The sequence below is a fragment of the Lemur catta genome, chromosome 3 (assembly GCF_020740605.2).
Source record: "Lemur catta isolate mLemCat1 chromosome 3, mLemCat1.pri, whole genome shotgun sequence".
Taxonomy (NCBI): Eukaryota; Metazoa; Chordata; class Mammalia; order Primates; family Lemuridae; genus Lemur; species Lemur catta.
Window position 1 is genome coordinate 104,617,175 of NC_059130.1, and position 24,335 is coordinate 104,641,509.

At 37.5% G+C, this 24,335-nt stretch overlaps 1 protein-coding gene across 15 annotated transcripts in view; it reads left to right on the forward strand.

Annotated features, from left to right (window-relative positions):
• The window catches only part of PUM1 (pumilio RNA binding family member 1), a 128,231-nt gene that overhangs the window by 67,074 nt on the left and 36,822 nt on the right, over positions 1 to 24,335 (forward strand). For 8 of the 15 annotated variants that reach the window (XM_045548456.1, XM_045548445.1, XM_045548451.1 and 5 more), the window contains 5 exons: positions 2,959 to 3,125; positions 5,281 to 5,551; positions 15,759 to 15,852; positions 17,009 to 17,125; positions 20,341 to 20,492. In XM_045548456.1, coding sequence (XP_045404412.1) covers positions 2,959 to 3,125; positions 5,281 to 5,551; positions 15,759 to 15,852; positions 17,009 to 17,125; positions 20,341 to 20,492 — 801 coding nt within the window. The remainder of the gene's footprint in view (positions 1 to 2,958; positions 3,126 to 5,280; positions 5,552 to 15,758; positions 15,853 to 17,008; positions 17,126 to 20,340; positions 20,493 to 24,335) is intronic. The other 7 variants (XM_045548457.1, XM_045548459.1, XM_045548446.1 and 4 more) reach the window with 3 other exon arrangements.

Here is a 24,335-nt window from a genome sequence, read left to right on the forward strand (position 1 = left end):
TCAGATTAAATGACCTGTCCAAAGTCCTGTGACCAGTGTTAGCAGTTGAGATAGAATGTAGGTTCTGTGTCATCTGTGTCAGTACTTTCTTAAAGCCTACATAGCTATGAATACCTTATTTAAAAATTTTTAAAAATGTAAAAATCCCATAAAACTTAACAGTCCTTTTATTACTCCTCTTCTATTTTCTCTATGGTCTTCATATTTTTAAGAAATCATTTTTATTATCTCCAACCCAATACTGTCTTTTAGAAACAAACTTCTGACAGGATATTTTCCCACTTGTGCTCTTGGTTTCATTCAGAAGTCAAACTTCTGCCAACCATTTTTATTGAGGATCAGTATAGATTTATTTAATTTTTTAAGTAAACTTGCTATGGAAATATGACCTATGTACAGAAAAATATGTCATAAATGGTCATCTTCATGAATTTCTACAAAATGAAAACACTCATAATAGCCATCCAGATGAGGAAGTAGACACCTCCCTTGGGCTCCAATAGAAGGAATCTACTGTTCTGCTTAAGCATCAGTAGCTTATTCAGAGTAGAGAACCAGGTAGCAATATTTTGGAGGGATGGACATACAATATTGGTTGAAATCAGTCTGCTGCAGGGAAATATTTGAAAATCTAGCCCTTGACAGTATAGTTGAGAATGTAAGTATCAGTAGCCAGGTTTTCAGGCCAGAGCAGCCAGCATGGAGGTGGGCTGGGCAGGTTCTCAGGAAGCCTGTTAAGGGTCACTGAGGAAAGAATGCAGAGCATTGATCTGACTTAGTGAGTATCCCCTGCCACCAGTGTTCCTGCATTTTGTTGACTCGTTCTGCTGCTGCTTTATCCTATTTTCTTTCCAATTTTACCTGCAAACCTTCTGAACTTCTTGTGAGAAGTTGAAGCCAAACTGTTGTTCCTGAGCCAGCGATTTGATTTGTAGACTTGTGGAATATTACTTAGGCGTGACAGTGGGATGATCCTTGTTACACTCATTTGCTGTTGACATTAATGGTTTCTGATTCAGGGAGAGTTGTTTGTCATTTAGACCATATTAGCACCTCCTGGACTCTTATTTGATAATAATAAAGGCAACAGGCAGATCTTTCTTATTTTAGCAGTTCAGTTTTGTAGGATTTTTTGCTCTTTTTAATTTTTTTCATCATATTTATTGAACTTCTGCCAGATGCTATATTTAGTGGTAGGGATATAAAAACAAATATACAGCTTCTGTCAGTTTTACCTTTGTGGTGTGGAGGAAGCTATTGCCTCTGGATATTCTGAAAGATCATTTTACCTTTAGAACCTTGTCCTATTCCAATCTCTGCTTTGGGGAATCTGAAGGTGGTGCTTAATTAGCTATCATTCAATCCTTTTGAATCAATAACAGCCCATACTTTAAAGATTCTGCTCTGGAAGGCACATCTCAGTGGCTGCCAAAGCTGTGATGTACTGTCTTGATGCCACATGAAGCTAAGTTGTATATCCTTTCTCAGTTTCTTGTCATATATGTTCCTTTTTTCATGTTATTCAAGAAGTCTTTCTTTTCTGTACCACATTTGAACTGATAATGACTTTAAAAGTAAAGTGGGCCCTGAACTAGTAGTTGAAAGGTTTAAGAATGTTAGTCAAGCTCCACAGGGTCACCCTTTTCAGGACCAATAATCGCTAGAAACTACCCTGGGAACATCTGTTGGTTTTGCATCTGCGGGTCTATCCACGTTCAGTCTGTCCACCACTCAGCGTCTGCTGCTCTATCCTCCATTATTGATTCTCCTCCCACTGAAGTTTGGTTTTGGTGACTGGAAATGCTGTGCAGCATCTCTCATCTTTTGTTGATTGAATCTTTCCTTGTACCAGGAATTTTATCTTGGTCCATGTGCATTTCTCTTTCTTAAACTAGGAATCAATGGTGGGAGAAAGCAAGGCTGCCTCCCTATAGTTTTACAAAAGCAAAGGTTAAACTCTCCCTTTGGTATAAGGTTCTGCAAGTCTCTACCATATCACGTCACCATACCAAATACTTCCTTTTGGAAATCAAGGTACATTTGCTTTATATGTCTAGGGCTTAATTTAATAGGTTGGTAGGAGGAAACAGACTTAATTCCTTAGAGGGCAGGGTGTAAACATGTCTGGCACCAGATCAATTCTTTTAGGCTCAGTGTTTCAAACTTTGTAATTTGAAACACTTCAGAGTTAAATTTTGCATCAGATGTTTCACTGACACTTACATCTCTTGAATAATCTGCTTTGGGACAGGCAGGTGATAGAAGACAGCATGTGAATAGTAATTAGGGTACTTTTGGTGAAAGAATCGCACAGTTAGATTTAACTTGTTTTGAGGCATTAAAGTTAAGGGTCATTGGTGAATAGTTGATATATAAGCTGTGAAGCTTACAGGGTGGAATTGGGAGGTTGGTGCAAATTGGCAGGGCATATATTCCAAGATCAAGTATAGAATAATTTGAGTTGGAATGATGTCAGACCACTTTTAGCTCAATAATTGGAAGTCAGGGAGAAATTTACATAGACAGTAGGGAAGTGTGAAGTTCTTTTTATGGATTTAATACACTCATTCTATGCTATTGGCCACCATACCTGGGGCTTATTAGGAGTCATACTGTTTGTTATATAGAGTTAGATTTAAGAATAGAGAAGTGGGACTAAGAGGCACGAAGTTTCGGCTGGGCTTTGGGTAGAAAGGAAAAAAAATGGGGTGGTGGGACATTGGGTATGGTAAGACTGTCCTAAACTCTGTAACATGTATGTATGTCTGTCTTCCCCATTTGGCAAGACTTTTCTGCAGTGTTCCTGCCTCTGTGTTGTTCGTTAATTAGATTGTAATGTCTGAAAGGGCAGGACACTGTCCTGTTCTAATTAGGTTCTAGTGTAGTCTGGTGTCCACAGCGGTTGCCCACTCTAATAGTTGATGATGATTAGTGAAGCTGAAGCTATTTTTTAAACAGGGCCCAAGGGATGCAGACAGTGATGAAAACGACAAAGGTGAAAAGAAGAACAAGGGTACGTTTGATGGAGATAAGCTAGGAGATTTGAAGGAGGAGGGTGATGTGATGGACAAGACCAATGGTTTACCAGTGCAGAATGGGATTGATGCAGACGTCAAAGATTTTAGGTTTGTATGTTTTATACACTTCTGATTTTTGAATGCGGGCTATGGGTTTTTGTTTGTTTTGGTTTAGTTTTATTTTGATTTTAGTCTTATCACTGCCTCCCCACCCCCCTTAAATAATTTGATCTAGTTTAGGCCATGCCACAAGGATTGTAAATTAACTGATAAGGTGTAATTCTCTAAAAGTTGCCAATGCCTGATGTGTTGCCAAAATGCTAGATTTTGCATTTGTATAGAGCTCTAGAATTTGCAGAATGATACCAGAAAAGATCATTTCAGTGATTCTCAAATACCAAAATCACCTGGGATAGATGGCATGGAACTTTTCTTAAGAGTCTCCCAAATTACTATATTAGAGAGCCATGGTTACTGATGGAAGTGTGTTATATCCCTCTGCTATGTTAGAGGGAAAAACAGTGGAGAACTTGTGCATTATCTCATTTGAGTCTCATATGCTCCTTTTGAGGTAGGTGGGTTGGGTATCATTTTCTTCATTTTGAAGTACCAGAGATGCAGCTTAAATAACTTATTCTTAATCATATCCCTTCCATGGATGCCTCTCATCCCATCTCTGGTCATGGTTGATTTGCAGGTTTTACTTCATAATATATACCATATTAAAATAATGTGTATTTGTCTTCCACAGTTGGCAAGTATTTTTCATTTATGTAGGTGACCTTTAGTTATGGTTTATAGTTTAGCCAGGTGTCGTGGCACATGCCAAATAGTCCCAGCTACTTGGGAGGCTGAGACCAGAGGATTGCTTGAGCCCAGGAGTTCCATACCAGCCTGGGCAACATAGCTAGACCCTGTCTCTTAATAAAAAAATCTATTAAAATCCTTGTTCAGTAATATACAGAGAGAATTTTTAATTTTGAATAATTTTAATGTCAGTTTAAAGCTTATGTGTGTGTATGTATGTGTACATACCTACCCACACATCTACCCTTCTTATCCTAATATCTACCAAAGCCAAAATTAAAATGTATTTGCATCATTTGTAGAACAAGTTTTGGTTGTTTAGTATTCGTAACGTAATTTTTGTATCTTGCATGTGTAAGGAACTACAATCTTTGGAAGAAATTTGAGGCACAGGGAAAAAATACTACCTAAGGTCTTTCAGATGAGTTCAGGTGGCCGCTCACCCTAAATCTGCAGCAGCCTGTAGCTGTATTTTGTGATATTTAACAGAGGGGAGGTGGTGGTGGTGTGGTGTGTTGCGTTGTTTGTGTGTGTGCATGCATGTGTGTGTGTGAGAGTGAAGAGAGAGAAGGAATATGACAATACCTTTAATATGTACCAGCTACAGGATTTTTAGGGATGAAGGGCATTGAATGTAGCCACAGGATACCCTCCCCTGTGTATAACAATATATATTAATCTCATTTTGGATCATATAATCTTGCACTCCTTTTACATAAGGTGATAATATATTCTGGGCTACCCAGAATAGTACTTTTTTTTATACCGGTGTCCCAGGATAATTATCAACGTTGCCCTTTTTTACTCTTAGGAGTGTCCTGGTTTAGATGATAAATTATATCCTCACATTACTTTTAAGTTTTATAATTGTCTCCTTAGCAGGGGCATATCCTAATGCATTTATTTTGTATAACTTTTAAATGATCTGCTGCTTCTGGTTTCTTAGAAGGTGAAATAGTTTTAGCGTTTGCCAGTAATACCAATAATATGTAAAACATTTTTATTAGGATTATTGTGAGATATGGAATTTCCCCTGGAAACTGAATTTTTCCACTGGAAAAATTTAAACTATATTTAAAGAGTAGATGTTGCTTTGGGGGGCATATTTTGCAGCCTGAATTTTGGGATCTCTGTTTTCATGGATGCCATAGGCAGTGAATTTTCCAGTTCATCTGGTGTTTATCAACTCTGGACTCCTTGGTAAAAGGATTATCATTAAATAGCAGTTAATGTGAATTTAAGGGGTGGGTTATGTGGAAAAGCAAGCAATAGAAGAATCATTTTTAGAGGATATAATCCCATACGCGCCATAAAGGATCTCTGGTTATTTTATAGAAGTAGTTTTAAATACTATTGATAATGAGTTATAGCAAGGACGTTGTCCTTAAACTTGGGTTGCTGTAGTGTCCCTCCCCACTCAAAATAAGGTTTAATGCCCTTTACTTTCTCTGTTTAGCCGTACCCCTGGTAATTGCCAGAACTCTGCTAATGAAGTGGATCTTCTGGGTCCAAACCAGAATGGTTCTGAGGGCTTAGCCCAGCTGACCAGCACCAATGGTGCCAAGCCTGTGGAGGATTTCTCCAACATGGAGTCCCAGAGTGTCCCTTTGGACCCTATGGAACATGTGGGCATGGAGCCTCTTCAGTTTGATTATTCAGGCACGCAGGTACCTGTGGACTCAGCAGCAGCAACTGTGGGACTTTTTGACTACAATTCTCAACAACAGGTACTGTGTGTGTCTCTGTCACCCTCTCTACTCTCCCTCCAGCCAGCACTTTGTTCAAGTAACTAAGGAAGGGGGGATGGGGGAAGGGTGGCCTTATTTTAGGCTATCCATAGCCAGCCGTTATTAACCTAGTAGTGACATGGGTTTACAAAGCGTCTATGTCTTTCTCCTCATGAAGCTCGTCACCATGCTGAGGCAAGAGAACACCTTGCTCTGTACTTCCTTTGGTTCTAGTCTTTCCCCAACACCTGGGGAATAGTGAGGTTGTGCTAACTCTTATAACACAACCCTCTTGGATGCTAAATTAATCTCTGAAGATATATGTGGTTGTGATGCTTTCAGTTTGCTTTGTTTTTAAAGTAGTAAACTCTACTATCTACCATTGTCAGAACTGTAGTGCCCAGTCATCTTATCAGTTATGTCTTTTAATTTAATGATTTATCCCAGAAAACATAGATGAAAAAGAGCTAGAATGTGATTAGGGGAAAACATATATACATACCCCCGCCCCTCCCAACACACACACACACACACACACACACACACACACACACACCCACCCCCACCCACCCCCGCCCACCCCACCCCCCTTAGTACTAAATCTACAGTGAAATTACTTGGCTCTTTATTCATAAGTCTCTGGAAAATTTTGTATGTGTGTGTTCTGTTTTTGAAAAGCATAGTGTAGGACTAAATCCAGGGTTATTTGATCCTTTTGTTTAATTTTTTTTAAAGGAAAATCAGCTGTTTGGATTATAAAAAGAGGGCAGGTAGTTTCCTGGTCTTGTTAAGTACTACAAGTTCTCCCTTGTCACCGATGCAGTTTGATGGACTATGAATTTCTGTTATTTGCTTAGTTTTGGACTGGTTCATAAACAGACTTCTAGGATTGAAAGGTTAGAATCTCATAAGTTTAGAAATTCTGTATCTATGGGGAAATTTGCTTATGGTCTTTGCAGATTAGTTATGCCATGTTGTTCCTTTAGCTGTTATTTCAGTAGTTGATATTAAATGGCTTTTGATTGATAACCATAAATGATTTACCAAAAGAAATCCCTTTAGGGGATGATGTGTGTGCAAATTTACATAAGATTTAATTGAAAAATTCTTTTTTCCAGCAAGTAAACTAAAGTGTACACTGTTCTCCCTGTAGTCTCCAATATATATGTCTAGCTCCCCATAAGAATTGATTTTTTTGTGCCTTTTCTCTTCCTTATGGTCATTTTTGGTTCTTAGCTTCCATTTCCTCTCTAACCCAATCTAACCCTGTCCATGTTATTTAAGAAGAGTTTGTTTCAAATCTCTTAAGAACAGAAATCTAGTTCTTTCATTTAATTGTTCATTACTTTATAATCAGAGTTGGGATTCTTTTTTGATTTATTGATCTCTTGTTTCAAAATAATTTTACCAATGTTTTTGGAGGCTGGACAATTATTAGAACTTGAACAGAAATGTACTTTTGCATACTTGCAAGTAGCTAGCATGATTATATCAAAGCAATCACTTACTCAGAAATATACCAAGGATGCCTTTATCATCTATCCTATTTCAACAGTTTTTGAAAATAAACATTATTTTGAAAGTTAATTTGTTGTTGGGTTCAGGTTTTCCATACATATCTTGGTTACTGCAACACAGTTTTACACAGATATACCACTGTTATGTGATAGTTGTTGTTTTATCCCATGGCTTGCTTTTCTGAGTAGAGTGTTTTACATATTCTTGTACTGAGTGCCCTAATAGCATACCTGGGGACCATTGGCCTAAGACTTGAAGTATCTTCAAGATCCTCAACTTCCCTAAGGCTCATGTATAACAGCTAGTAGTTGTTAAGAAGGAAGGTTCCTTTTTCTATGGGAAATTGGTGTTTGTTTCTTACATTTTATCCCTCTATCCTTTCATACCCTTTGCTTTTCATCTCATTTTATTTCATTTTCCATTTCTAGTTTAAATCCATCTCATTCTTCAAAGTTTAACACTTTTGCCTTGCTTTCTTTTTTTTTTAAACTTAATTCCATGACAGATTAGCTTTCCTTTCTTGATATCCAAACCAAAAACTTGTCATGTCTGTCTCCTTTGAACTCTGTAGTACTTTGTGTCTTCTTTAAGAAAAGGCATTATTTTGTTCTGCCTTGTGTTGATTACTTGTCTAATAGCCCTTGCTAGATCATGAGCTCCTTGAGGGCAGCGACTGGACCGTATTCCCTGTGTCCTCTGCATCGCTTTAGCAAACCAAATTTTCAGGGGACATTTCCTTATTCCGATTATAGCATATTAGTTTATCCCCTGTATCTAATATACTTCCCAGTATTAAAATTTGAAACTATCCTTTCAAGAGGTTTGGAGGCTAGTCTTTGAGGCCTACTATGTTTTCTAATATGTGTGTCCTTTAGATCTAGCATACTAGTTTATTCTTCATTTATAAATGTACTGTATAGTACCCAGGAAAGTTACTGGATATTACTGGAAAATTACAATTATATTTCTGTGTAATATCCAATCATATAATATTACTGTATGATACCCAGGAAGTTACTTCTTGGATCAGAACTTAACCTTTTTAGTGTCACTCTTTTGCCATCTGATCAAAAGTTATGGTTCCTCTCATCAGAAAACTATATGTCATTCTTTTGGTACCAAATTTTGTGGATAATGTCAGTGGGATCACAGATCTGTGGGCTACATATTATAATCTTCTGTTTGCATCTTCTGTCTTCATCTGTAGGCAAGAATATCTTCCATGAATAGAGCAAGATTCCCTTTCTGCGCCTTCAATTGCTCTCAGTTTAGTCATTGTGATTCGTTTTGCAATCTAAATAGTCTAAGGAAGTACTCAGTGAAAAGTGCCGAGACCATTCCTGATCATGTTCTAGGAACCCTAGAATAAGGGAGAGTGTACTCTGGTCTCTGGGAAGGAAGGCCTTGTGGAAAAGGTGGTTCTTTAGCTGTGTCTTGAAAGACTTGTTTATACAGCAAGAAAATAAAAATTCTGGCAGAGGAAGTAGTAAAACTAAAGGCTTGAAATTGGAAATTAACAGGTATATGTGTTCAGTAGATAATGTAGAAATGGCCAATCTGGCTGGTAGTTTAGGTTGAAGAAAAGTGAGTAGTGAGTGTTGTGTGTCTTACCAACTTTGCTATGCTGCCTGCATACAATGACAAGACATTTTAAAGGAGGAGCCACTTAAGTATCATGGTTTAGTTTTTTTTTTTTTATGCGCAGTGTTAGTTTAGTAGCAGTTTTAGACATTCTCTTACCCATATCAATCAGTTAAGTGTTGGGTTCATCCAGGAAGCTTGGGTTCTACATGAAACAGTTGTGGAACATTTGAGGAACCAAGTGCTAAACTGGTGGGTTCCAAGTGCTATCAGACCAGGGGAGGGCTCGATGAGGACCAAGGTTGCAAGCAACTGATTTTAAAGGACAGGTGGGATATATTTTGTTGCAGGTCAGAGAACAGAGGTATGGAGCTGAGAATGACTGGTGTGGTCCTAGGCCAATTAGAGTAAAAGGTGAAGGTAGAAGAAGATAAGGAGGCAGGTGCATTTGATAATAATTGAGTCCAGGGCTTAGAGGCAATGGGAGCCAGCTGTAAGTCGCAGATAGTATGGATGACTGTGAGGGTTGAACCAGATAGCTAGTGTGGCACATATTGTTTTGCAGATTCTGATCTTTTCTTTTGACTTTCTTAAATAAGCAACTACAAATGGTAGAGTAGCTTTATTTGTGACTTTTATGAGGGGAATCTGGTTTGGAAATTGACAAATAATTTCCTCTCTTGTCCTATTTCCTTTCAGTCAGGGCTTTGATTTGGTGTAATAAGCTCGTTTCATAAAACTTAATATCAGCTTATAGTGAGCTACATAATGTGGAGCAGCCTGCAAGTAGGGAGAAGGTAATTTTCATTTTAGTTCATTGCAAACTTAGTTCATTGGTAATTGTGATACTTTGGGTTTTGAATAGTTAAGTTGCTTGTCTGGTCACTGTTAATCATTCTGAATTTAACCGTCCTAAGGTTTATTTATAAGAGCTGGTGTTCTTAACCTTTTTTTGTGCCATGAACTCCTTCAGCAGTTAGGTGAATCCTGTGGACTGCTTCTCAGAATAATGTTTTAAAATGTATAGTGTAAGGTAGGATTACAAAGGAAACCAATTATGTGAAAATAGCTGTCAAGACATTTAAAAATAAACTTAATGGTATAGTTGCTTTATCATATGATGCATGAAATAGAAGCAGGTGTACCAGCTATCATAATGAACATAAACAAGATTTTGAGATGTCTGTAACAACTGTAACATGAAAAGATATATGTGTAATTTCTGTCTGTGATAAAGTCACAGGTGTATTATTAATGTTAATGTGGTTTGTTGGCTACAATCATAATTGAAGAACATGCTAAATTTCAGGTAGATGTTCATGAAAATAAAGATGTAATATTACCCACTCAAGTACAAAGATCTTGGGTTACAAAGCCCTAATTTAGAGTATTTTGTCAGCTTGAAATGCTCTTTGATGTCTCTGGAGTATTCTCCCTTTTTTCTTACTTTCCCCTCATTGTCTTGTTAATCCTGGAAAACAGTCTTGAACAGTTCATGCATAATGTATGTGTTCATACCATTTTGTGTCATGATTCGTTAGCAGTATTTTTTTTAATTAAATACTTTTTATAGGGTCTTGCCATATTGCCCGGGCTTGTATCAAACTCCTGGGCTCAAGCTGTCCTCCTGCCTTGGCCTCCCAAAGTGCTGGGATTATAGGTGTGACTGTGCCTAGCCATTTTCTTTCCTTCCTTCCTTCCTTCCTTCCTTCCTTCCTGCCTTCCTGCCTTCCTGCCTTCCTGCCTTCCTGCCTTCCTGCCTTCCTGCCCTCCCTCCTCCTCCCTCCCTCCTTCCTCCCTTCCTCCCTCCTTCCTCCCTTCCTCCCTTCTTCCCTTCCTCCCTTCCTCTTTCCTCACTCCATTGCCCTGAGTAGAGTGCCCTGGCATCAGCCTAGCTCACAGCAACCTCCAACTCCCAGGCTCAAGCGATCCTCCTGCCTCAGCCTCCTGAGTAGTTGGGACTAGAGGTGCACACCACAATGCCCAGCTGATTTTTTCTATTTTTATTAGAGACCAGGTCTCGCTCTTGCCTCAGGATGGTCTTGAACTCCTGAGCTCAAGCAGTTGTCCCACCTTGGCCTCCCAGAGTGCTAGGATTACAGGCGTCAGCCACCGCGCCTTGGCCATATTCTTTGTTTTTTATAAAGAGCTATACAATTTCCTGTTTATATTTCCCTAAATACAGTTTAGAAAATTATTAATGGTTTCATTATATTACAGCCATGTAGTGGAAAACAAAGCTGTGATTATTATCAGTATAGATTAATTACATCGTTGATGTTCTTTATTTAGAATTCAGTTTACCTAAAAATAGCTTAATGTGGCATGCTTTACAAAATTGTATACTGTTATACTAAAACTCCCACCTGTTAAGCATGAATTTTAACAAAGAAACAGTATTCCAAAAATGATAGTTGAAGTACTATATTCATTCCTGCAGTTGTAGTCAGATGGGAGTGGAAATTAGCATCATTTGCTTTTAAAAGTGTGGTAGTGATTAAATGTCATTTTCGTGAGGCCTTGTGTGTGCAAAATTTTAATCCAGGTATTTAATGTTCTCAACTTTCTTTTAAATTTATGAATGATTATTCTTTCAGTATTGTGTATAGTTACTGACAAAGAGCTGACTTTGGTTAGTAATTTGGTCAGTTGAAGCTTGCCTTTATTGTTTTTTGACTTTGCTCAAATGTTATTTATGGTAAAGTTTTTCTCAAAAGATATTAATATACTTGGTGGAGTAGTTATGTTTTGTTTTTCCCTAAGACCTTAGTTAGAAATCGTTTATTTTGGAATCAGATTCTTCATCTCCCAAAGAAATGTGAAGATTTTTAAAAAACTTAGCATGGTTTATATGTGTCTGTTAAACCAAAAATTGTTATAATCATTAGCTAATCATTACAGTTGTTCACATAACCGTGTGAAAATTGGACTTTGATCTGGAAGCTTCAAATAGTACCACCAAGCTTTCACAAATTTGATGTACTGAGGAATGACTCTAAATTCCAAATTCTTAAAATTTTATAATCCCACCATTGATGTAATGGTGTTTTGAAGGCATTTTCCTCTGTGAATCTTGATAAAAACCCCATGAAGTACAGCAGCTATTTTATTTTTACGTATAAGAAAATTAAGACACAGTGAAGTTTACAGACTTGCTGAAGGTTGTGTAGTACAAGCTATGCAAATACCTATTATTTTGTTTTCTAGCTCCAACCTGTTTCCTTTGGACCTTGTACTAGAAAAAGAGAGCCTTGTTGATATGTGGAGTTGTCTCACCTTCAAATTCATTTGTATTTATAGCCTTTTTGGGAAAGCAGTATAATGTAAAAAGTACTCATTATCAACAAAAACAAAAATGGTTTTCTTCCTTCCCTGTTATCTTTGTGACCTGCTGATAGCAATTAGCGCTCCTGGTGCGGTGAGGTTTTGACTCCTAATACAGAATAGGAAGAGTCCTGCTCTCTGCTTTTGGTGTACTTGGGCTGCCTTGCTCTGGGGGAGGAACTGTAAGGGATGACTGCACAGAAGGGACTATGTGTGAGGGCACTGTTGCCATTTATCAGAAAGAACATCTCATAAGGGCTGTTGTAAGTGCTTTGTGTGTGTTAATTTTAATCCCCACAACAACTTTGTGTTACATATATCTTTATTGTCTTATTAGAGAGAAGAGGAAAATGAGGCACAGAGATTGTCACTTGTATCAGGTCACAGAGCAAGGCAGTGGTAGCACTAAGATGTGAACCAAAGCAGCCTGGCTTTTCAGTCTGTGCTCCTACCCCCTGTTTACTATGTATATTTCCTTAAACTGGTGAAAAGTCAGGGCTGGCAGGGTATTTCATTAGGAGGCAAGGAAGGATAGTCATTCACATTTGCTAACTTCATATTTAGGCATTATTCCTCGAGATTCAGGAAACTCTACAACAGTGTTTTTATGCCAATAGTTATTGATAACAACAGTAATAATAGTAGTAGCTATCTTTTATAAGATATCAGCTGCATGTCATTCACTGTGTTGGGTGTTTTTGGTCAAATTCCTTTCTGGAAAAAAGAATCCTGTAGGGCAGTGATCCCCAACCTTTTTGGCACCAGGAGCCAGTTTCATGGAAGACAATTTTTCCATGGACTAGGGGTGGGGGAGTGGGGTCTCGTGGGTGAGGGAGGGTGGTGTGGAGCTTAGGCAGTGACCAGTGGTCCATTACTTACCATGGACTGGTACCAGGGCCTCGGCCCTGGCTTTGGGGACTGCAGCTGTAGGGTGTCTTTTATATGGTCATAAAGTAAGTGATAGAGAAGGGAGTCAAAATAGCTTGTTAATTATGCCTTCAGTATTTAGTAGAAACCTTAATGTGCCTGAAGTAGTTGGTATATTCCCCCCTCATTCAGACTCTTGCACTTATGAATTCTACCTAGAGAATTGTAATCAACAGTAGCACCATTTGTCATTATACTGACCTTTAAATAATCATCTCCCCCAACTCTCATGGTATTTTGTTTCTCAGTTACGGAGTATTGTTTTGTGAAAACCATTAAAATGTTAACAGAGCTCAGTACTTTGCCCAGCAGTTGGCATTTGTGTGAGTTTTTCAGGATTCTTTGGAATCCATTACTTGCCAATTACCCAATTTTGTTTTGAATACTCTATTTCCAGTTAATATTGTGCCATTTACATAAAGAGAATGTGCCAGAATTGCTGTAATCTGTTCTATAATCAAATCTGCCTGCTGTAGATGCATAATTTACTTTGTTAAATTGTTTACTGCAGAATGTTCTCAAGAAATTTCTTTTTTATTCACCATAATCACTAAAATATTAATCAGCTCTCAAACATCGGCTATATGTGGGCTCTTATAGGGCTTGTATGCTTTCAGTTAACAGTAATAGTCCTTACTTTAAAAGTGTGGTAAGACGATGGTGAGAACCACAAGCTAATGTTAGATGGAATGATCATTTTTATGATATTCACACATACTATATATTTCTATGTATTTAATACATTTACAGATATAGTACACATACATATAATGAAAGTCAGATGGAATGGCATCAGACTATTGTTTTTGGTTAATAAATCAAGATATCCTCAAGAGTTGTATTCTGGACACACCATCTTTATTTCCCCAGCTCTGTATCACAGTGCCTACCTAATAATAGGTGCTCAAAAAAATGTTTGTTGAATCAAGTAAGTTACTTTGTTTGTAGCAGGGCAAAGAGGGATAGAGAGAAGAAGGTACCACAAGCAGTGTCTGAGATGTTAAGTGTTTCAAAAGGTTTTATGCCAGCAACATTCCAGAGACCCATTGAAGAGACCTTAGATATTTAGTGGAACTACGAGTTGTTTTTACAGCCTTGGAAATAACTTAAAGACAACTTTCTACTATTTTAGTTGTTTTCTGCCTTCTGGCTGCACCTCTTGAGTGGACTGCCTCCTGTTGGTAGGCATAACAGAAATGTGAAACCAACTTAACAAAAGCCACAAGGTCATAGTTACTAAGTAGTAGTGACTGGAGTGGACATGTATTCTGATATGTTTGTCAGTTAGATTCAGTTTCTCCATTTCTTTTTAAGATTTGATATTTTATGAATGCCTATAAAGCAGTACTGTCTTTTTCCATTTTTTACCAGCATCATAATGAAGTTTTTCTTAACCTTTGAAAATAAAAAACTGAAGTATTTTTGAAACCTGTACATAATTACTTTTGACATTAGTGCTATAAAAGCATGGACTAATTTTACTCTGGTTTTTAGAAAGAGGAATGTATATAGAAAGAGAGCTAATAGGTAAAGCCAGCCAATATGTTCTTAGTATTCACTTTTTGTTAGTTAAAATTAGCCTCCTGATATATTTGAGGCATAGAGGTAGTCAGATCACAGAATAAGCCTCTCCATCGCCTGGGATAAGAGAGAGTCCAGTCATGACAATAATTGAGCTGAGTTGATGGAATGATATTATCTCCTAATGTCTGAAACAATCAGGTCTCTTTATGAGGACATCTGTAATTCAAGATCCATGGTGTCTGTTATACTTGATCCAGTGATGTCAGCTGAGCTGTTGAAAAATCCTGTAGAAAGAGCAGTAGGTTGAAGGTCCTGTCCAGGGAGGTTCCTTCAGTAAGTGCTTTCAGTCTGATTTCAGCAAATGTTGAAGTCTTCAGTGTGAGTCCTTAGAAGGAGGCCCATCAAGGCGATCTAAAATCAGGTTACCAGCATCCCCTTTCTTTGTCCCAGTACTGTTCATACTAAAATATAATCTCCGTAAGGGCAGGGATTGTGTATTGTTTTATTCACTGTTGTGTCCCTAGTTCCTTGCACAGTGCCTAGCAAATATCATTTGTTTCACAAATATTTGTTGAATGAATGAGTGAATGATTGACTTTATTAATGTAGAATCTTGAGACATTCTTAGTTTTAAGGTCTTTGAATTTTTTTCCTTTTCTTGGGAACTAAGAAATGTGCCAGCTATGAGCTCACAATCCAAGTTTTATAGTAGCAGCTATACTTGTTCTATATTCTACATATAAAGAATAGGTATTCTGGGAGACTTTGAAAGTTGGGCAGTTGTCTCATTTACTCATCAGGATAAGCCACTAGTTGAGGAGAGTATCCAATACTATTTTCCCAGGAAGAGGCAGCCTAGAGGATGAAGTGAACACTTTTCTATATTCTCCAACATGTGAATAGGTGAGGATTAATTCAAAGTATTTGTGGAGTCTTGAAAGAATTGAAGGGAGATTTAGCACTGGGAGCAACGTGGCAAATCATTTTGTAGTACATTTGTCTAATTTTTAAGTGTATCTTGGATCAGGCAGGACCTGTTGGTAACTATTAGGGCTTTTGCATATAAATATGTATGTGTGTGGTTCAGGGGACATATCACCTGTGAAGCGTTCAGCCCATGGGAACCTGGCACACAATTGAGGTAAAGAGAGAGGGAAAACAGAACTATGAAGCATTGTGATACCACGGGAATGGAGTAGAGTATGAGAACACTAATTTTTGTTAAAGTATCATGCCTAAACAAGGATTTATTAAAATTTTTAGTTAGAGAGGTTTTAAAGGTATTTCAGGAGACAGTTTTCCTAACCACACCATGTCTTTCCTCTTACCTCAGCTGTTCCAAAGACCTAACGCGCTCGCTGTCCAGCAGTTGACAGCTGCCCAGCAGCAGCAGTACGCACTAGCAGCTGCTCACCAGCCGCACATTGGTAAGTGCTTAAGCCTGTAGCTCTTCTATTATAGGTGTGGCCACCATTTTAGGCTAACTGGGTGCTATGAAACCCAGTAATTTAGACCGATTATAAAAGTCCAGACAAATCCCTCAGACAGAGTAAATGGCCTCTGCCTCTTGTCCAGTTGTCCCTAGTTACATTCTTTATTTTTGGCATACCTTCTAGACCTGGACTTGTATGATTTCCTTAGTATCCAGCTATTGTCCTACCTCAGGTGTTTCAAAATTTAAAGTATTGACTATAGTAGTAACTAGGACTAGCAGCTCTTTGGGTAAGATTTGGATGAAATTGATTAAATAATTTGGGGTTGTATAGACTGAATACATCAACTTCTCATCTTACAACGAGTAAATAGTACCTATAAATCTATTTTCCAAGCAGTATGCATTGAAAAATCTAAAAAGTGTTCACATGCAATTACTGGTTTGTAAGTAACTTTGCTTTTTTCCTGTAGCTGTTGTTAAAATTTTGACAGATATTTTAGTCTTCTGCCTAGACCTTTCTCCCCTGGACCTTCTTAAGGTCTCTTCAAAACAAAGTGCATTAAATATAAACAAGTGGAAGTAGAATTTTTTTTTTTTTAATGTGCTGAAATGGCATGATTGAGTAAAAAGGAGATTGCCAATCTTGGAAGTGGTATGCTGTGGAAGAAAAAGCTTGCTTCCAGCCTAGATAAATTAAGGCCAGGCATAAGGGCCTTTGCCTGGGTCTGATATTATATAGTTGTAGATGGTAGTCTATAAATACTCATACATTTTATTGGAGGAAAACTGTTTGCAAATTGTTTTAAATGGAAATAAATAACTTCCCTTCATCCCAATTTGCAAAAATCTTTTAAATTGCTCTATTTTAGTCTATTATAATTTTAATCTTTTAGAAGTTGTGCTGAATTTAAAACTGTATAAGCAGTTTTAGTTTATTTCTGGACTAGTCATTTAAAAAAAAAGACTACATAAATTTCACCATAATCTTTAGTATAGGGATTATTTATCTTTTTAAAATTCTTCTTTGCTCTCAACCTATCCTATCTTCTCTTTTCTTTTTTTCCTCATCTACAGCCTGGAATAAATAGTTAAACTGTATAGGTATCTAGTAGGGCTGCAGTTTTAGTCAAGTTTGTTTTTACTGACAGGTATGTTTTCAGCAGGTTTAGCTCCCGCTGCGTTTGTCCCCAATCCATACATCATCAGCGCTGCTCCCCCAGGGACGGACCCCTACACAGCTGGATTGGCTGCAGCAGCGACACTAGGTGAGACATTTCTGCTGCATGAGGGATTTTCTCACCTGCTAAAAAGTTATTTGAGATGGGCATGCATTCTTTATACTCTTTTCCAAATCCATGTTTCCAGTGGAGATTTCTGCTGAGTGGTTATAGTACTAGAGTGGATATCTCTCCTTAGCTGTAACACAGGCCCCTTCAGACTTGAACATGTTCAAAGGCAAATTAGTCACCTACCCCTTGCACATAGGTATTTTTGATCCGTGGAGCCATTAGTTGCTCATTTATATTTTGGGAATTTCTCCTCTTGCCCAGGTCTCCTACTACCTCTAGTAGTCTACCATAGTTCAGGTTCTTATGCAGGTGTCCCTCACATATTTCTGATTTCCTTGCCTCTTTCCCCTCCTCCGCCCTTCCAAATTGTTTAAGAAAATGGTTTCAAATACAGATCTTACCCTTTCACCCTTCTGCTTAAACCCCTTATTGGTTTCTCTTTTTTCCATTCTAATAATGGCATACTACCATTGTTATCAAACATGGCTGATCATTACAACCTACTTGGGGAGTGGTGTGCTGTTCCTTGGAATTAGCATTTTTAAGTAGCTGCCAGGTAATTCTAAGGTTTTAGCTAGGGTTGGGACCCACTATACATAAGAGTTCTCTCTCCATGACTCATAGAGGTCTCTTATATATCCACCACTCTCTTCCCTTCCTAATTGACTACCATAGGCTCATAGCATATGTTGTAGCAATACTGATCTGATTTTAGTTTGCTGTAGATACTTCATTGGTTTAGTCCTTTGTTTTTGGACACCATGGTCTCCTTAGTCTTCTGTGGTAAACCCTTTTTCCCATTCTTTGCTTGTGATGCTCCTTAGGTGGCATTGTCACCTAGGAAGCCATCCTTGCTAACTATTCCTTATTCTTTCTTTATCACTGATTACAGCGTTTTTATTTGGTTTTGGATGTATATGTGACTTTTTTTTTTTTCTTCCTCTTTGAGACTGAATCTTTCAAGGCAGGCACCTTTGTTACTTGATTCTATGTAGCACAGTTGCTGTCACCATAGTAGGGCCATAAATGTATGCGGAATTGAATTCAACAATAGGACCAAAAAAATTGTCTTTCAATATAAATATTCTTTGGGGGCAGATCCCAGCAAGTCATGTTAATCATGACTAAATATTTCTGTGAGATTTCACTTCTTCTTATATAACTTACAGTTTGCAATTATGACCTTAAATTCAGCATAGCATTTCTTAGATTTTTAGAATTGTTGACATTTTGGCATTGTTGTAGTGGGAACATATTTAATATAGGTTCCTCTCTCCCTGCCCCTCACCTCTCCATCTTTGGGAAAATAGAGAGCTCTTCCTAGGAGAATGATCTCTGCTAACCACCATTAATATTTATTGAACACTGTCCCAAGTGCTTTTCTTTCACATGAGTTGTCAGATGATGAATTTACAGATTAGACATTTGGGGCTCAGATAGCTGTCTTATTTGAGATCACACAAGTTAAATATTATGGAGTTGAGATTTGAACCAGATTTAACTCCAGCGCCCATGCATGCACTACTCTGCATTATATAGAAAGCCTATTTTTTTCTTGAATTGTCGTTTTCTGTACTTTGTTTAGAAGTTCTTTCCTCTACTAACTTAATATATGTTACTTGAAACAAAGAGCTGGTGTTAGGGATGACACATTTGCCATCACTGAGATGACAGTTTGGTGCTGAGAATCTTGGTTTTTGTACACATCAGCTGAGCTAGACTGAAAATGACTCAAGTATTTTCACACATGACAGGAAATGTTAACTACCCAGACTGTGGATCTGTGTATTCTTGTAAGGTGTTAATCACACGAATTGAAGCAGGCATCCTTATGAACCAAGCTCAGTTAATCACCCTGGGATGTTTTTCTAAATTAAATCTTAGGCCAGGGTGACCAGGGTAAAGTAGTAGATACGCCAGTTGAGGAAATTTAAAGTAATGTAAATGTTTATAGCAGTAGCAGCCTGTGCCCAGTAGAGGTTCTCTTTGTTGGCTTTTGGGGGAGCCTTTGAGGATTGTTATTACAGGTTGCAACCCATCCTTTCAAGCTAGGTATGGCCACACTCCTAACACCTATTACAGGTCGAGCACCCCTAATCTGAAAATCCAAAGTATGAAATGCTCCAAAATCTGAAGTTTTTGAGCACAAACATGATGCCACAAACGGAAATGGAAAATTTCACACCTGATCTCATGTGAATGAGTCAACTGCTAGACCTCATATGATGGCAAGTGCCCAACATGCAATTTATTTAATGCCCCCACGAGAAAGATACAGTTCCCCCCAGGCTATGGATATAAGGTGTATATGAAACATAAAGGAATTTTGTGTTTAGGCTTGGATCCCTTCCCCAACTTCTCATTATGTATATGCAAATATTCTAAAATCCAAAATCTGAAAACAGTTTTAGTCCCAAGATTTTCAGATAAGGGATACTCAACCTGTATACCAATTTTACCCAACAAGTCAAGGTGTTACAGTTTTTGTTTGTGTGTGTTCAACTTTGACTTAAATTTAAAATTTCAAAAATCAGTGTCTGAATGTAGTTGGGGTGAATGACTTTTGTGGCTTTAGAAACAGGAAAATCAGACCTCTTTGAAATTGAGCATTTGAGGTTCAGTTGAGTACCTGGGTTTTGTTGTCAGAATTTGGATAGATTTTTCATGGTTCTGGCGTTACTAAAGCACCGGATTCCGGTACCTATTAATCACCTCAGGGGCCATTCTTACCGTTAAAAACAGGATACATCTGAACCTTTTGTTCTGTTCCGTCATTTTAAGCACACAAACCCAGCATTTATTTCCTTTCTAGCAACAAATTTTGTCTATATCTATCCTACATCCTTTCTTTCTTAGGGGAAAAACATGCATTTTTCCAAGGCTAATTCCTCCGTCTGTTCTTCAGTCGAACCCCTTCCAACTTCTGTCAGCTATTCTCCCTTCAAGTATCTCTAACAGGCTTCTTTCTCTAGGCCTAGAGTATATTGCTGACTTTAGATGACTTTGGTGTAAGGATCTTATATTAACATTTTCTATTTTGAAAAAAGAGGATTAATAATTAGTTAGCATCAATATACATTCCTAAGTTAATATTTTACAGTAGGATCTGCTGAGCCAGGTGTAGTCTTTGGGAGCCTTGAGATGATTCCTAATAGTCTAAACTTTCTTTTCCTTTCTCCTGCTATTTTTAGGCCCAGCTGTGGTCCCTCACCAGTATTATGGAGTTACTCCCTGGGGAGTCTACCCTGCCAGTCTTTTCCAGCAGCAGGCTGCGGCTGCCGCTGCAGCAACTAATTCTGCTAATCAACAGACCACCCCACAGGCTCAACAAGGACAGCAGCAGGTAAATGTAAACAAAATCTACCCCATCTAAGTGTGAGTTTTGGTCATGGTATATAATTAATAGGTGATGCTGTTCCTAGTAGAAAAACACCATGAATGTGTGAATTCTCTCTTGTGTGTGTGTGTATCTCAGTTCAGGCTCAGATTTAACTCTACTTATGGAATGCCTTTTACACATCAGGCACTTAGTGTAACTGTGCGAAGTAATGATACTAATTCAATTTATATATGAGAAAACTGCTTAGAAGGTTGTCCAATTAGGATCACACAGCTAGCAGGTGACAAAGCGAGTCTTCATACTGATAGTAAAGGTTTTGTTTTGTCATACTATAGTTGCCTGCTATGCACCATTTTTATATCACTTCAGAGTTTTGCAAGTGGCTGGCCACCAAAGGGGAGGTACTAGTTTTTTAGACTACTTATTCAAGATACCTATTGGATTAGATACAAATTTTAAACCTGTCATATCTGCATTAGTTTTTTAATTGAGTTGGAAAAGGATAGTAAACAGTAAAACTCCATAAATCTTTTTTTTTTAAAGACTTTTTTCTGATAATTAGAATAACACCTTTTTATTGTTAGAAATTGTGGTGAAATGAAAAACTCAAAAAAAAAAAAATCACCCTAAAATTGTACATCAGAAAACCAATATTAGTATGTTTGGTATCTGTTATTCCAGCTTTATTATTTAATTCATTACAAAATTTGGATCATTCTGTCCACGTGGTTTTTCATTCTGATGTCATGCTTTGCTATATCATTTAGTGTTGTTTTTAATATCTTTACTAGGTACATTTAAATCTACCAAAGCATACTTTATTTTCAGTATTCTGTTATATTTGGTTATATTTGATATTTCACTTAGCAATATTTTAGTGTTATAAATGAGAGTGATTAATACCCTTTGTATAAGTCTGTGACTCTTTCCTTGGAATAAATTCCTGGTAATGGAATTTTTCTGGAGCAAATGAAATGAACATTTAAGCTTTTGATACACATTGTCAAATGAAAACACCATGCTCATATGTGTACATATGATCCAAGCAAGAATTTTTTGCTTTTCAGAGTGTATGTGTAGTTTTTTAGATTCCATACAGTTACAGGAAAAACACAGGTCCTAACAGTTTTTTGGAAACTATTAAATGATTTTCTTGCTAACAGATGCAATTCTTGTACTGTGTATGTAAGGAAATTCAGTAAATAATTTGTTGATAGAATGAGTGCTCTCTATTAAGTAAATTTCTTAATATCTGCTCTTTGTGGATAAGTCTGTATTTCTTTGTGTGATGAACTTTTGTTTAAATGGTTGTCAAGTTATTGTGGATTTGGAAGATTGAATTAATTGCTGTGTTTTAAAATTAGCTCTAACACAGTGAACAAGAATAAATAATAGCACTACTATTTATTGAAAGCTTTCTGTGTAAAGCTTAGTGCTCTACATATAATTTCTGTTCCATTTTCCAATTCTGATAAACACATACATGACTTCTTTTATGATTGAAGAAATAGAATTTGTACGCCCAGGGTCACACAAATATTAAGTTGTTAAGAATTGAACACAAGGCTCTATCTTCACAACTTGTTTTCTGACCTTACTGTGATGTCTAGAGTTAAAGAAAATCTGAGATCTGGTCTTTCTTCTATCATTAACAGGTTATAGCTAGGGCAAGTTGCATGACTTCTCTGAATGCATATTCCTTTGTTATAAAATGGACATGAAAACCATTTGTTTATTAGAGTTTTCTGTCATCTGTAATTTAATTTAATCCATAATTACAAACCCCACTAAGAAAAAGTTTTTAACGTTTGTTTGTTTTGAGATAGGGACTCTGTTGTGCAGGCTGCAGTGCAGTGGCACAATCACAGCTCATAGCAGTCTTCAACTCCAGGGTTCAAGTGATCCTCCTGGCTCAGTCTCCTGAGTAACTAGGACTGCAGGCACACATCACCATGCCTGGCTAATTTTTTTTAAAATATAGAGCCAGGGCCTTGATGTGTTGCCCAAGCTGGTCTCCAACTCCCAGCCTCAAGTCATCCTCCAGCCTTGGCCTCCCAAAGTGCTAGGATTACTGGCATGGACCCCTGTGTCTGGCTAGCATTAGTTTTTAATAAGTAGCCATTGTTTTGTGGATTGTTTTGTCTTGTTTTTTTGCCAGTTTCTAGTTTCAGTATGATTTTCTTGCTGAACTGCTATGTCATAGTAACTAAAATAAGAGACTCTTGTTATACTTTAATTTTGGCCCTTAGAAGGGGAGTCAGTGCCATTCTAGCCGTTTCATCTTCTTATTTCTTTTCTTTTCTTTTTTTTTTTTTTTTGAGACAGAGTCTCACTCTGTTACCCAGGCTAGAGAGCCATGGCATTAGCCTAGCTCACAACAACCTCAAATTCCTGGTCTCAAGCAATCCTTCTGCCTCAGCCTCCTGAGTAGCTGGGAGTACAGGCATGCGCCACCATGCCCAGCTAATTTTTTCTATATATTTTTAGTTGTTCAGCTAATGTCTTTCTATTTTTTTAGTAGACACGGGGTCTCACTCTTGCTCAGGCTGGTCTCGAACTCCTGAACTCAAACAGTCCACTTGCCTTGGCCTCCCAGAGTGCTAGGATTACAGACATGAGCCACCGCGCCCAGCCCTGATTTCTTTTTCATCCTTGTTTAAGGTTCCTTTGATACTTAATAAATTTTTTTTCTTCTACTGTATTTTTAAAATTAAAAAAATTTTTTTCTTCTGTAAATGTTTAAAAAATTTTTAAAGTCCTCAGCATTTGGTTAAATGCTAACACAGGTGGCAAACTGGGTGGGGATTTGGTGTTGGATATTGCATTTTGAGAAGTTTAGGATGGCCTCTGAACTTTCTAGTTTGACGGATACTGTCAGTGATGATTCTAGGGAATATAAGGGCGAACCACTAAGAAGAATGAATGATTATTAATTAGAATATTTCCATTGAGCAGCTACTTGCATATAGTATATTGGTTGGTTTTAAATGTTGTACCTTTTAATCAGTACCTTTGAATAGAAATTTGAATTTACAGTTCATGCATCGTTAAGATAGACAGTAAACTAACTCCTAGGATAGTGTTTTTGTGAATTCAGTCATTTTTAGAGATTTTATTTGACTTAAAATGTTACTTGTGAAATTTTATATATTTTCATAAAATCCATAGACTTGACAGCTATTGATGAAATTAAAATATATGGACATTGGCAGATGACTTAAGAACTTTGATTTATAGTTAAGAGTGTTGCATAGATTTCTAGAGCGTGGACAAAAAGCTAACGTATGTTGCTTTCCTTCCTCATTAAAGCAAGACTCATTAGTAGTCTTGACTATCTCTTTCTTGAGGCACCTTGTCCACTCCACCTCACCTGCCCTTTCAGACAACTCCTATCCAAATGTAAAATCTACTTCTTTATTCCCTGTGAAAGCAGTGCTTCTGTTGTTTATTTAAATTCTTAAGCAGTTTGAGCTATTAGTGTTTACCATATTTCTGTACATGCTGTTTACTTTTCCTAGAGCGATCTCTTCTGGATTATTGTATAGGTATCTTCTAAGTCTTGGCCCATGCACTGGTGCAGTCCTCCATTTACACTTCTATATATGCAGCTTGAAGCTTTTTTTTTTTTTTTTTTTTAATACACAGTCCTAACTCTGTCACCCTGGGTAGAGTGCAATGGCATCATCAAAACTCCCTGCAACCTCAAACTCCTGGGCTCAAGTGATCCTCCTGCTTTAGCCTCCCAAATAGCTGGGACTACAGGTGCCTGCCACCACACCCAGCTAATTTTTTTTTTTCTATTTTGATAGAGATAGGGTCTCACTCTTGTTCAGACTGGTCTTGAAC